The following is a 14,594-nucleotide window of genomic DNA, read 5'->3' as shown; positions in this document are numbered from 1 at the left end:
TGAAGTGTGAAGGTAGCCCCACTACCCCTCCTGGGAGCCTTCCCTGGCCTGGCTTCTTGTTCAGTTCCTACTCATCACATCCATTCCCAAGGCTCAGCTTCTTCCAGAGGTGAGGGACTCTCAAGATGGCGGCTGTAGCTGCTGTGTTTTGGATACCCACCCACCTTGCACATGAACGTCCTGAAACAATGAACATATCCCCTCAGAGTAACGCAGTTGTTTTTAATGTATTCATCCTTAAAACCCAGATCATCTGTTCTGTCTTCAAGCAATTCATCCCCTCTCAGTGTGCTTCCCTCGACCTTTGTACATACGTCTATTGATCACCATCACACTGTTTGTAATTACGGACGGCACAGCCGTGTGTCTACCTTGACCTTGGGTTTGTTGAGAGCAAGGACTTTCTCAGTGTCTAATATATGCATGTCACCGTGTGTATTTGTTGACTCTTAATTGATTAATAGTCATTTACATGCCCTGCGTGCTACAGTGTTGTGGTGTTAGGTGGGACAATTACTGCATTTGTCCAAAAGGGTGTTGTAGTGATTCAATTTTTTACCCCTGTTTGGGAGGTTTTTTTCAAGGCTCAAACTTCTCTTTGATTTCCTCCTCCTCCCCATCTTCCTCCTTCTCCTCCTTCTTTTTAACCCAAGTAAATAGTGAGATGCACAAAAATTAAGTGTGTAGCTCACTGAATTTGTACATACACGCGCACCCAAGCAATCACCTCTTAGATCAAGACCCAGAACATCTGCCCCCGGCCGGCACTTAGATGCCCCTTCCTAGCCAGACCTCACCTTCTCCAAATATAGCTCTGTTCGGATTTCTAGCACTGTAGACTAAGCTTTCCCTGTTTTTGAGCCTCATGTAAATCGAATCATACAGCTTATATTCCTTTGTGTTCAGCCTTTTGTTGGTTCCACATTGTGTTCATGAGATGGAAACATGGCGACTGTTCTTTTTCATGACCGTGTAGTATTTTTTTGTATGAACAGTGACCACGGTTTTAGCACCAACCTATTATTGTTATTATTATCATTATTTTAAAGAAGAGGTCTTTCTGAAAGCTAGAATATTATTTTTCCACAAGTGTGTTTGGTTTTGTAATATTTTTCCTATCCTAAACGGGTCATTGCCACGTAAGTTAAGAAGTGTCCGTTTTCGGAAAACATGATTGAAAAGTAGGCCAATCAAAAATTAATAAGCCCTGAATCCCTTTCCGTAGAGCCGGGCCAGAAACTGAGCTTCCAGATTCAGGGTGTAGGACAAGAATGAATGTGAATTTTGGACCGCGGGAATGGCCGGCCCTAGGCTCCTGGAGTAGAAAGCTCCCCCCTGACGTGCTGTTTCGTGTCTCCCCCTGCTCCTCGCATCAATGACTTCTAGTGAGATGAGTCAGAAAACGGTTAAGGAGGGCCCCAGACTCTCCAAGAACCAGAAGTTTTCGGAGCACTTCAGCATACATTGCTGCCCGCCATTCACCTTCCTCAACTCCAAACGGGAGATCGTGGATCGGAAGTACAGCATCTGTAAAAGTGGCTGCTTCTACCAGAAGAAGGAAGAGGACTGGATCTGCTGTGCCTGCCAGAAGACCAGGTAAGTGGGCTGCACTGCCCACTGGGCATCCGGCTGGGCGCTGGCTCCACGCCCCGTCCTGCTCTGCTCCGCGAGTCTGGGCCGCTCCTCCCCCAGTGCCCTGCGGTCCGCTCCCTGTTAGGTTCCGAAGGTACCGGAGGGCGATTGGAAGGTGGGAGGAGGGGGCAGGGCCTGCCTCCCTGTTTCCAGCTCCTGTCAGCATCCCTTAAGCAGCAGAGGAGAGCCACGGCTCCAGCCTCCAGCTTCTTTTGGCCCCCTCAGCACCAGCCGCCGGGCAACGTCCCCTCAGAGGCCCAAGCAACAGCCAGCGGCACCCCCCGCGGTGGTCAGAGCACCGGCCAAGCCACGGTCCCCTCCGAGGTCCGAGCGTCAACCGCGCCCCCGCCCAGAGGTCCGACCACCACCAGCCAAGCAGCGCCCCCCTCAGAAGTCCAAGCAGCCGCCGCGCAGCAGCCCCCACAGAGGGCCGGGCACCAGCCGTGGGGGGTCCCCCATCAAAGCTTCTAGGTTCTGGTAACACCATCTCTTCCCTTTTGTTGCCCCAGCCCTAAGGTTAGTAGCTGCGTCCTGTGTTTACTAACGTCTGGGCTACCTCAATGGCCCTCTCTTGGCCTTACCCAACCCGTGTCAATTCCCTGCATTAAATCCCCATGTTTGAAATACCTAGTGTGGCTTCTGTTTTCCTCATCGAGCTGTGGGTGTAGTACTTCAGGGGACAGTAGCCGTTGCTTCTTTGGTCCGAGAGGACTGCAACCGATTACTGTATAAACTCAGAGTAGCCACCCCAGAAACAGAGCACGCAAATGAGGCCCTCCATCGCTGTGCCTCAGAGACAAGAAGGGTGACTCTAGGGATAGCTGCACACGTGTAGAAAAGGAGAGGTTCAGCCAGTTCGTCCACCCGTCCCCCTGACACACTTCAGCTGCTGTTAATCTCAGCGGCAACATCATCCATTCACTCGCGCACTCATCCAACAAACTTGATAGCATTCCACAGAGTTCCATATGTCATGATGGGGGGATGGGGATACGGCAGTGAACAAGTCAGGTTGTGATTCACCAGGATGAAACAAGGGAGTAGTTGGTCACAGTGTAGGGTGTACGTACCTTAACGTTGTCATAATCAGTAAGTACACTGGGGCTATGGGAGCCTGGAACAGGGTTCAACCCATCTGGGCTTCACAGAGGAGGTTAGGCTAGGGTAAGTAGAGAATAAAAAGGAACCTATGCAGAGAGAAGGTGAGGCAGAGATGTGTTTGTCTGTCTCATCTTAGGAGGGTCAGCTTTTTTTTTTTTTTTTTTTTTTTTAATAGACTTCATTTTTAGAGCAGTTTTAGGGTCACAGCAAAATGGAGTGGAGGGTACAGAGATTTCCCATATAGTCCCTGCCCACACGCATGGAAGGCCAATTGTTTAGTTCTTTTAATATGTAGAAATGAAGCTGCTTTGTAGGTTAATGGCGGGCGCTAATTGTGTTTGAGAATCTCATCCTTACTCTGCATAGCCCGTTACTCGGGGTGCATGTCACTTGCTGTTTACCGATGTACTATGCAGAAGAATCCATGGAGGAGCGGATTAAAGACGCCCCCCCCCCCCCCCAGAGAATCCAGTTCCTTGGGTGACCCACGAGATCTGGAGATTTGCCTTTCCAACGAGCAACACCTCCACACCAGCATAGCGACTCTGCTGGTATGCGGACCACCCTTTGAGAAGCGCTGACCTACGTCATCCATAAATAAGTGACCCACGTTGTCTGTGATGTGCAGTAAAGACATGTGGAAGGGGCCACACGCGCGGCCAGCATTAGAAAGGTGCAGAGCATTAGAAAGCATTAGGTGAGAGCATTAGAAAGGTGCAAGATGGGGTGAGGTTAGTTTGTGAAGGAGGTAAGAGCCCGCCAGTGTCTAACTCCGGAATAGGAAGCTGTGTGCCGGGTTACCGAGTCCTTAATGAGGGCCCCCCAAGGGGCCTGAGTCCAGGGGGCCTGGCCAGGTAAGTTGTGATATATGGAAGTGGTTAGGAAGTGTGAGAAGTAGAGAAAACCAATTGGGTACGAGGCCTGTCACCTGCGGGGGTGGCTTCAAGCCACACCATGTGTAGTGAGTTGTGTGATGGCTGCTTGGGTGGCTGGGAGTTCAAGCAGGACACGGATAGGAGAGGAAGACCGTGAACGCCAAGTTCATCTGTCTCTACCCAGCGGAACTCAAGAGGCTGGTGTGATTTGCTTCCCTCAGTTAACTGTTCTCAGTGGGTATCAGGCTGTCCTTGCCTCCTCAGCCATTGTCGCTCCCCTGGGATGGGGGACCCACCAGCCTCTGTTCATAGGGTCCCACGACACTGAGGATACGCCATTTGAGCGCTTCCTGAGATCCTCATTTTTCCTTCTCAGATTCCCTGAGGAGATGCACTAGAGCCATTGCTTTGCCACGAGTTTATTCCCCCTGTTGACACTCGTTGGCTATCCCAAATCAAAGGGGTGGGAGGAAGGTTAATGGGAAAAAAATTCACTCTTAGGCAGAGCTACTAAGCTGCACTTAAAGACAGGCTCAAAAAAAGATTTTCTGAAGCACACTTCCCTTCTGAAATGGTGCCACTCCTGAATTCTGACCTTTAAAGGTTAAAAAAGATATTGACAAAGGCCTTTCGGATCCTTAGTAACCCCCTTGGGTAGATCTCAAGAACCAGAGAATATTCAAGACTTAGGACTGGTAGAATTCCTTGCAGCCCGACTGAACATTCACGTATCTGATGGGAGGAAGCCCTGGCATCTCCCTCTTAATTTAGCCTACTCTCAATTCCTCAAGATTTTAGGATTCACAGGTCACCCTTGCCTTTAGGGTTGACACGTGTTTCCTGGGCCAAGCCTTTTTTGGCCCCGCAGGGCTCTGCTTTGGGAGCGGAGGACCTGCGGTTCTCTGAAAGCCACTGTGGCCTGTGAGTGACTGGGGCCAAGCGCACATCTTCGAGCAGTGCCGTGTGCGCCTTTGACTCATTCTTTCACGGAATTTCTTGTACCAGATTGGGCCCCGCACACCAGGAGCTTGGAGGACCGATCTCTTCCCACATGTATTTTCTAGCTTATTCATCAAGACCATGGGCACAGCAATGCACCAAGCTCTGGGCAATCAAAGGAAATGACGTTCGCCCCTGGTCCGGCCGCCCAGATGGGATTTCGGAGCGGCCCCTCCCTCAATGATGTTGTTCTTCCCTCCAGGAACCACGCTGAGCTCGGCTGTCTCTATCCTGGCCCACATTCAGGGGTCCCACCTGCCTGGTTCATCTCCTTCCCCAGCTTGCTTTTTCACTCTCTTGTCTCACTTCAGCAGGTGATAAAGTCAAAGCCCAAGAAAGACAACCGTGTTGCTAGAGGGTAAAGGTTCTAAGTGGCTCTCAGGTTCTCCACAGAATTTGGTCTTTCGGAGACAGGGTGCTTTAGCTTTGAGTCTCAAGTTGAAGCAAGCAGGGTTCGGTATTTTATTGACCACGCACTGTCCTGGCCAAGGCATGACAGGGCATTGCTTCTAAAGGTTAAGACAAACATGATAGCATGACTACATGCTATCTATATCTGTATCTATCTATCTATCTATCTATCTATAATAGTATAGTTTTGAGTTTGTTTGGAATTATCACGACTGCCAAACAACAATCCAATTCTAAATACCTACATACTTGACAAGCTAGGACTTACTTCCAAAGAGCGCTGACCCAGAGCGATTACTCTGAGGGTCTGAGAGTGTGCACTGACAGAACCACATATTGGGGCTGAGGTTCAGACCGTTAGATAAGGTGTGCCTTATCTGCCTGCTTTTCAGGTGTGCAGACCCAAGTTTATTCCAGACGCTTCTACGACATGACTTTGTCCTCTTTTTGTCCTTCCTCATGCCAAGAGGTACATTCTGCCATTCTGTACTTCTGGAAAATCGCAGACCATTTTCTCTTTCTTTGTGCAGGACTGGCCAAACTAACTCTTCTGGTCCCTTTTCTGAGCCCTCCCTGAGTTTACACAAGCAAAAGCATTGACTTTGTATTCATGTCTTAGAATTTATTCCTTACGTGCTTGTGGAAAAATCGCACCCAGGCATATATTATGCTTAATCACATCCCAATGTTTACACCCTGGCAATCTATTTTGGGGCTCATCAGCCAAACAGAATCAGAAATGCATCTACCATTTCCCAGGTAACAGTGGAGTTAGGGAAAGGTAACTCTCAGATCGGGCTCTGGTCTGCCTGCCTCTCAGATTACATCATTGCTTTTATGAGTTTGGATGACTGAACTCTTGAGTCTTGCCCTACCTGAGGCATAGATCCCTTCCTGTCCAGGAGCAGGCTTCTACACATCGTGGCCGTCCCCATAGCATGGTGCCTGAGCAGAGCAGTCTCTCACGGAGGCCGGGGTTAGCCAGAGAGGCCTCTGGTCCCATGAGCTGTGGGTACTCTTCCATTTGGACAGCTCCTGCCTGGTTCCATGTCCCCCGTCTAGAGCGCATGGTTAACCACTCTCTCTAACAACCTTAATGCCATTGTTGCCCATCCTCTGGCCACGCTCATCCCACGAATCCCTCACCTAGATCAAGTTGATGCCCTACGTGCACTACTCCAGCCTCCAGCTGATTGTTGATAGAGTAAGGCTCCACGGTTGCAGACAGCTGCTGAGCACAGCTAGGAGAAGCCCATAGCCTTAAGGGTTGGTGCCACCATGAATGGTGAGCACCAGCCTCTCTCCAGACTAGTTTGCCTCCACCAGCCCCAACATGTTTATCAGGATATGCACCTGTCTTTAAATCCTTTCTGTCAGTCCCAGAGGGGGAAGCATTTTTGCCTGATCAGGTCAACCCCTCCTTCCACCACTCATGTGTGATCTGCGTGATCTTCCTCCCCCAACTCGTGTTTCCTCCGGGGTCTTGCTGCACTTCCCCAACAGCTTCAGCCTTTTTCTATGGTCTCAAGAGAAAGTGCTTTAGCTTTTAAACATGCCCAGTCGTCTCATAATGACTGAGTTCACCTCTGGCCCTGTCTGGTCTCTCCTTTTCTCAGGCAAATTAAAAAAAAAAAAAATGTAGCGTAAATTTATCACCTTTACTTCTCTAAATTGCATTTACTCCTCAACTGACTATGCCCTGATTCTTCCCAGAGCACCTCACTGAAATCTCTCCTGTGCAGGTTCCTCCAGAAGCAACAATGCTTGGGCAAGCAGTTCATCTGGGGGGAGGCGGAAGGAGGGAAAGCTGGAGGAAAGGGGAAGTGAGACAGAAAGGGAAGCAGCTGATAGAGAGTGTGTTATCAAACCAGTTCTCACTGTGGGCTCCCAGGGCTTAGTCCTGCTAGGGAGCCCTAGTTGCTAACGTAGGACGTGCACTCAGTTTTCCCAGCCAAGGGGTGAAAGAGCTGGGGTATTTATACACCAGGCCATCAGTCATTGGTCAACTAATGCTGCTTTGAGGATAGTGTTAATTCCTTGACACTTCTGACCTGCCAAGCAGATGGCAAAGTGAGCTGCTGTAGCAGGAAAGAGCCCACAGGCAGAGAAAGGCATCTGGAATTTCAGCCAGTGTGCACACAGTGGTAAAGGCGAGGGGCCATAGGCCAGGTACTAGCAGCACCCGCTTTAACAGCTTCCCTGTGGTCTTTGTGTTGCTTTGCTAGATGAATGCTCAATCCAGCCTTTTATCGATGGTGCTGTCTGTCAAATTTGTTGACTACTCACTCACTCAGTCATTAAATTCTCTGCTCTCTTTAGGGGTGCCTGGGTGGCTCAGTCAGTTAAGCATCCGACTTTGTCTCAGGTCATGATCTCACTATTTGTGGGTTCGAGCCCCACATCGGGCTCTGTGCCGACAGCTCGGAGCCTGGAGCCTGCTTCCAATTCTGTGTCCCCTTCCCTCTCTGCCCCTCCCCTGCTCTCTCTCTCTCTCTCTCAAAAATAAATAAACATTAAAAAAAAAAACTTTTAAATTCTCTGCTCGCTTGCCTTCCATGACCCTTCTATTTCCTAATTTACCGTGTGAACTTTTCTTCTGCCTCCGTTGTGAATCCTTGCTCTTCTGCTAATTGTGAAACCTTGGGATCCTCTGGGGTTTTATCCTGAGCTTGCTGCCTGGGCAATTTTTTGTTCTTTCATGATGGGCACACTGATGACTTTCAAACCTTACTTGAGCCCTGACATTAAACTCTGGGCCCATTTGCCCAGCGGATCAACTTGGATGTTGTCAAACCCAACCATCTCCACTTGACTTCTTTCCCACGAAGACTTGTTCTTCCTCTTATTTACTATCTCAGCAAGTAACGCTACTGCCCCTCCCAGCATCCACATTGAAAAGCTAAGCGCCATCTTAACTTCCAAATTTCCCCCCTAACACATGACTGCCAATTTTACTTCTAGATTTTTTCCCCCTGTAACTTAGAGTACATTAAGGGCCAATGGGAAGGGGTATGGACATGAGAATGAGACTGGAAACAAAAGAGGGGCCATGGAGATTGTTGATAGAGTAAGGCTCCTTCGTAGTATGTGTGGAGGGACTGGCCTTTGATGGGAGCAGGAAAAGCCATTTGGTTTTGCAAAGGAATGAGAAAGACCCATTAGTGGGCATTAAGATGAAGGCAAGTCCTACTCAAGGATGAGAGAGCCAGGGGGTGGGTGAGAAGGTTAGAGTTTTGAGCACCAGAGACCAGGCTGGGGAAAGTACTGAGGGTTAGCTGAGCTCTTATCCATGGAGCTGCATATGAATCTTTTGTTCTTATGGAGATTATTCTCCAGGATGGGAAACCAGTTACCATCTCCACAGTCTCCAGCAGCATCATCCAACTCCACATCAAGTCTTCTTTTCTTCCAGTTTTCTTTGCCAAACATTCCCACAGCAACTGTTCTTAAACTTCACCAGGAACCCCTAGTGCTCTGACCCTTGTTTTTCCTTCTCCATTCACCAGACTCTCCTTTTGTTCTCTAGGTAGTTTGATTTTTATACTTATTATATTGTATAGGATTGTATTGTATTGTAAATTATTCAATTTATGAAACTAAAAGGAACCCAAGTTCTCTCATTTCTCCTGCCCCCTACTCCCCACCCTCCACCTCTGGCAACCACCAATCTGTTCTCTTTATCTATGAACTTGGTATCTGTCTTTCTCTGTCTGACTTATTTCCCTCAGTGTAATACCCTTAAGGTATATCCATGTTGTTGCAAATGGTAGTCATTCTTTTTTATTGCTGAATGACATTCCATTGTATATATAAATTTATTAATCCATTCATCCATTGACGAACACTTATTAATCCGTTCATCCATTGATGAACACTTAGGCTGTTTCCATATCTTGGGTATTATAAATAATATGGCAATGAACACGGAGCTACATATAGCTCTTTGAGTTAGTGTTTTCATTTTCTTTGGATGAATACCCAGAAATGAAATTGTTGGATCATATTGTAGTTTTATTTTTGAGTTCTTGAGGAACCTCCATGCTGTTTTCCATAGTGGCTGTGCCAACTTACATTCCCTCCAACAGTACACAAAGGTTGCCTATTCTCCACATCTTTACCAACACTTGTTATTTCCAGTCTTTTTGATAATAGCCATTCTCATAGGTGTGGGTGGTATCTCACGTGGTTTTGACTTGCATTTCACCGATGATTAGTGATGTTAAACATCTTTTCATGTACCTGTTGGTCATCTTATCTCTTCTCTGAAAAAATGTCCATTCAGACTCCTTTTTTCCCTCTCCTCCCTCTCCAAATTAGAAGCTGTGGCTCAACATTTTAATCTCTTTAAAAATACCCTACACCCCCCTACCCTCTGAATATCCATCTCATATTTTTGGAAAAACTCTAACTTTGGATGAATCCAGCCATCTGTCTTCACCATGTCGGTTTCCAGGCAGCTGAGTCTCACTGGAAAATAACACATAGCAGGGCAGTGGTAGTTGGGCATAAGTAGAATTATGCCCATAATATCACGTAGCTTGTTAAGTGTTAGTTTTGCGCATAGTTAAGTTACCTGCATGCAGACAAAGGAGGAAGCCATGGACCCCAAAAGTGTCATGTATATATGTGAAATACACCACCCCCAAACACATACCCTACATATAGAAGGTTTGTTGAAACGTAATTTGTATGCAGCAGAAGTCGACCTTTTCAGCAAACAGTTCTCTGCACACCATTATGTAACTACCATCCCAATCAAGATGTTGAGTATTTTCATCACCCTCTCCCCCAAATTTCCCTCATACTTCGTCTTTGCAGTCAATCCCCAAGCCCCTGACAACCACCAATCTGTTTTCTGTTCCTACGGTTTTGTCTTATAAGTCTAAAATGTCATATAAATGGAATCATACAGTGTGTACCCTCTTGAGTCTGGCTTCTTTCACTTAGCATAATGCATTAGAGACTGAACTATTTGTTGCACAAATCAGCAGTTTTATTTTCATATTTATTTCTGGGTAGCATTCCATTATATGCATGTGCCTATCATAGTTTTCCATTAACCAGTTGAAGCATATTTAGGTTATTTCCAATTTTTGATGACTATGAATAAAGTTGCTGTAAACATTCACGTGAGTGTAAATTTTCTTTTCTCTTGAGTAAATACCTAAAACTGGTATTGCTAGACCACATGTTAACTGCTAAATTGTTTTCCAAAGTGGTTGTACTATTTTGTATTCCCATTAGCAACGTGGGATGCTCTGCGTGCTTGTCAGCACTTGGTATTGTCAGCTTTAAAAACTTTATCCACTCCGATAGGTGTGCAGTGCTATCTCATCGTAGTTTTAATATTGTATTTTCTTAATGCCTAATGGTGTTGAGCATCTTTCAATGAACTTATATATCATCCACTAAAGATGGGTGATATTTGTTTATTGGTCAGGTGTGTGTTCAATCTTTTGGCCACTTTAGAAAGTGGGTGGTTATTTTCTTGTTATCGTGTTTTGGAAGTTTAAAAAATATATCTGGATATATTTTAATGTATATGCAAATATATCAAATTTAATATATTTATCCAATACATGTTTTGCAAATATTTTTTCCCAGTCTGTGGTTTGCTTGGCTTGCTTTCTCATTTTCTTAACAACGTCTTTTGAAGAACCAAAGGTTTAATTTTGATGAAGTCCAATTTATCATTTTTTTCCTCTTATGGATCACGCTTCTTGTATTGTATGTGGGAATTCTTTGCCTAACACAAGGTCACAAAGATTTTCTCCGATGTTTTCTTCTAGAAATCTAAAACTTTAGGTTTACATTTACATTGTTGTCCATTTTGAGTTAATATTTTGTAAATGATGTGAAGCACGGATTGAAGTTCAATTTTTTTTTGCATATGGATATTCAATTGTTCCAAGACCATTTTTTTTTTTAGAAGATTCTCCACTAAATGACTTTTGCAATTTTGTAAAAAATGGGTTGACTATAATGTGTGAGTTTATTTCTGGACTTCCTATTCTGTTCTGTTAACCTATGTATCTTTCCTTTCAAATTTCAACTTGATTACTGTCGCATTATAGTAAATATTGAAATCCGTTTAATGTGAATTCTACAACATTGTGCTTTATTTTTGAAATTGGTTGTGACTATTCTAGTTCCTCTGCTTTTTCATACAAAATTTAGGGTCACTGTGTCCATTTATGTAATGTATCCTGGTAGAAGTGAATGGGATTGTATTGAGTTTATAAATCAACCTGGTGAGAATTGCAACCACATTTACTACATGAACATAGTATATATCTCTCCATTCATTTAGATCCTTTTTGTTTTGTGGTTTTAGCATATAGATCTTGTACATATTTTGTTTGCTTTATAATGAAGCACTTTATGTTTTAGGTACTATTAACATAATATTTTTTCTATTTCAATTTCCCATTGTTCATTTCCAGTATATAAAATATTATTGATTTTTGTATATTGATCATGTATCTTGTGATCTTACTAAATTCACTTATTATAGCTTTTTTCTGGGGTAGATTCTGGTATTTTCTACATTGACAATCATGTTGTCTGTGAATAGGGAGGTGTTTTTTTTTCCCCCTTTCAATATGTATGCCTAGTTTTTGTATGGTTTAAACTAGTATTTCACTGAGAACATTTTCTTCTTAGAGAAATAGTTTAACAAGATTAAGTCCTTGCCAAATTGGCTTTCTGGATTACTAAAAGGAGTTAGAGCCCAAATTAGATGATCAGTTATGTGGACAGTCTTTATAATTTTCATTCTTCAGAGCTGTGCTACAAGAAGATGACGAGGGCATTTTATATAGGGTTTGACTCTTGTGTAATAACTACCTGTTACTTTCCTATTGTGAATTGGTCAGTGGGGATGATGTGCAGAGTATTTCATGTAGGCAAAGAAGTCCCCTCCTGTGTCTGCAGAATCTTCATTATGCTAGGGAGCCTTTGCATAGCCCTTTGATTTAACAGCCTTCACACTTCTGGCTGATCAGATGGCCACCTCCCCCCTTGGCTCATCTGGAACCTTCCACTGCTACATTTCAGACCCAATAGTGTGCATCCCTCTTGCTGGAGTGTGCCTGAGTCTGGACCTGAGACTCTTATATCCCCAGAGTCTGACTCAGGGCTTGGCTGATCTTATTGACTGAATAAGACCTGGAAATACAACCTAGCTGTCATTCTGGCACAGCGGGAAGGGCAAGGACTCTGATACGAGGTTTGAGTCTGAGCTCTTCTGTCAGTTATTCTTGGAAAGCTCTATTTTTCCCATCTGTAAAATGAGGATGTTATCTTCCTCGTGAGTTATCATTGTGAAGGACTTAGTTCATCATCTAATCCTATTAGGTAAGTTGATGTTATTAGAACTGTGATTTAATAGATACATTGTGTCACTTCATCGTGGCCCCTAGCAGACCCTCCTTAATTCCGTTGCTTCCTCTGGTTGAAATGGAGTTCAGGGGCGATTGCTGCCCAAACTGGCCATCCCCCGCGGCATCCGTGTGGCTGCCATTTGTTAGCGGAGTGCTAATGAGAAAAATTAGGTGCTCACACCATCTAAGATGCCACAGTGGCTGGTTGCAGTGCGACCTGCACAGGTGATGCCTGGGATCTGTGGGCTTCCATATGACTGCCAGCACCTGGGGTTTTGTATCCGGCATGATTTATGGGGGGGTCTAATATGAGCGGGCAGTCCCCCGTCTGAAAGGCATGCAGGCGATCCAGCAAATGTACAGTGATTTTCTTCTCAAATTTCAAGGGATGCATTCCAGCCTTCTCAGGCTACCATTCATTCTACGAATTCCAGCCGAGTATTTCTTCGTTTATTTTTCTCGGTATCCAGCCTTGTTAGCTTGATATGTAATTAGGGGGTTTGAAAAATGTTATTGCTAACACCCGAATACGAACTTTATTTCTGATTTTTAACCCTCCCCCCCCCAAATTATAGGAAAAGCTGTGTTTCTCATAAGCTTAGTTTTCAGTGTGAAAGTATTGTACATTCCTAATGCACGTATCTTGATGGGGTTTCTTCCTCATTTGTTTTTTTTTAATTAAGAACTTTGGTGACGTTCTGTAATTATTTGACATGGCCTCGTTTCCAAGGTGGCCACATAGAGTTCTGCTGTCTAAATAAATTGTGGTTAATATAATGCAATCCCTCAGTTGGAGAGCAAGTTCTCAAGCAATTGTTGTCCAGAGCCACATATTTATAATGTGTGTATGCATACGCAAGTGTGTAAGTTTATTTATTTATTTATTTGAGAGAGAGAGAGAGAGAGAGCATAAGCAGGGGAAGGGATGAGAGGGAGGGAGAGAGAGGGAGAGAACCCAAGCAGATTCCATGCTGTTAGCACAGAGCCCACCGTGGGGCTTGATCCCATGAACCCCAAGATCATGACCTGAGCCAAAATCAAGAGTCGGATGCTTAACGCCCAGTTGCACCTATAATGTTTTTAGTGGTGTTATTTGAAACACAGTCTGTTCCCCGTCAAAATAGGAACATGTCAATATGGTCACAACTTCATAATGTGAGTTCATATACCCTAAGTGTATATATGTATACATTCATCTCTTTATGTCTATGGCCAGTAAAACTAGGTTGTTTTTTTTGTTTTGTTTTGTTTTTTTTAGGAGTGGAGTGGTATTTTGATTTCCTTTGTGGTTTTATGTATTTTAAAATTATCTGCAATGATTAAAGTGTAAAGCAAGAATTATTGTACACAAACATAGAAGAACTTCAAAAGAATATCTTTTTCCTGGCCTGAGCCAGGGGAAAAAAATTACATTATTTTGGCCAGATGCTGCCAGAATTGGGAAATTAAGCAAAGGGATATTAAGGTTAGATTTCCCAGGAGAATAACAACCCCAAAGGTAGTCTACAAATTCACAATTATGTTAACTGAGCACAGAGAGTGTTTGTTCATCACTTAGCAACACTGTGGATTTTGTTTCTCTTTGTAAACCAGATTGAAAAAGAGGAGCAAGCCGACCCCACGGAAGAAGTGAGGGGGCAGTTTCAAGCGAATGGACCACCTCAGCACCCGGACTCACTGCTTCTTGACCCCCGTGCCCTTGGGCAAGTTATCTGGCTTCCAGTAGGATGCAGGGACAGACACCGGCTGATGTGGCAACAGCTGATGCCCACAGGCCCCTCGGTGCGGGGGCCGCCTGGAGGTGAGAGGGGGCATCTCTGTGCGTCATGCTCCAGTTGGCGGGTCCCAGCAGCGGCCCTCGGGCTCCAGAGCCCAGTGCATGGCTTCTATGGTCTCAGCTGCGGTCTTTTCTCCCTGAGAACGTGCACAGGCTTTCAAGGTCTTTAGATCAGGATGGTCAAGTGACAGCCCTCGTATTGTCCTCCAACCTCTGTTCTCCTCCCTCTCTGGCATCCTGTTGCCTAATCTGACTTTTGATCCTTGACCTTCTTCTTTGTAATTAATCCTCTGCCTGCTTCCTCTCTTCCCCTCTGCCTTCGGGTTCCCATTTGACCTCCTTAATCAGTTCCCCGCACTGGCACACAGCCAGAGACACAGTTAGCTCTGGGGAAGATCCAAGTTCTTTTGAGTAAGA

General features: G+C 45.1%; 1 protein-coding gene across 3 annotated transcripts in view; it reads left to right on the top strand.

Moving 5' to 3' along the window:
- Nucleotides 1-14,594, top strand: part of LOC123575781 (myelin associated oligodendrocyte basic protein) — a 49,725-nt gene that overhangs the window by 24,390 nt on the left and 10,741 nt on the right. For 2 of the 3 annotated variants that reach the window (XM_045436474.1, XM_045436475.1), the window contains 3 exons: nucleotides 1,387-1,596; nucleotides 1,858-2,103; nucleotides 13,994-14,201. In XM_045436474.1, the coding sequence (XP_045292430.1) occupies nucleotides 1,391-1,596; nucleotides 1,858-2,103; nucleotides 13,994-14,033 (492 nt within the window). In that variant the 5' untranslated portion in view covers nucleotides 1,387-1,390 and the 3' untranslated portion in view covers nucleotides 14,034-14,201. Of the gene's footprint in view, nucleotides 1-1,386; nucleotides 1,597-1,857; nucleotides 2,110-13,993; nucleotides 14,202-14,594 lie in introns of all 3 variants that reach the window. The other variant, XM_045436476.1, reaches the window with a different exon arrangement.

The sequence above is a fragment of the Leopardus geoffroyi genome, chromosome C2, assembly GCF_018350155.1.
Source record: "Leopardus geoffroyi isolate Oge1 chromosome C2, O.geoffroyi_Oge1_pat1.0, whole genome shotgun sequence".
Classification (NCBI taxonomy): Eukaryota; Metazoa; Chordata; class Mammalia; order Carnivora; family Felidae; genus Leopardus; species Leopardus geoffroyi.
This window is presented reverse-complemented; position numbering and strand designations above follow the sequence as displayed.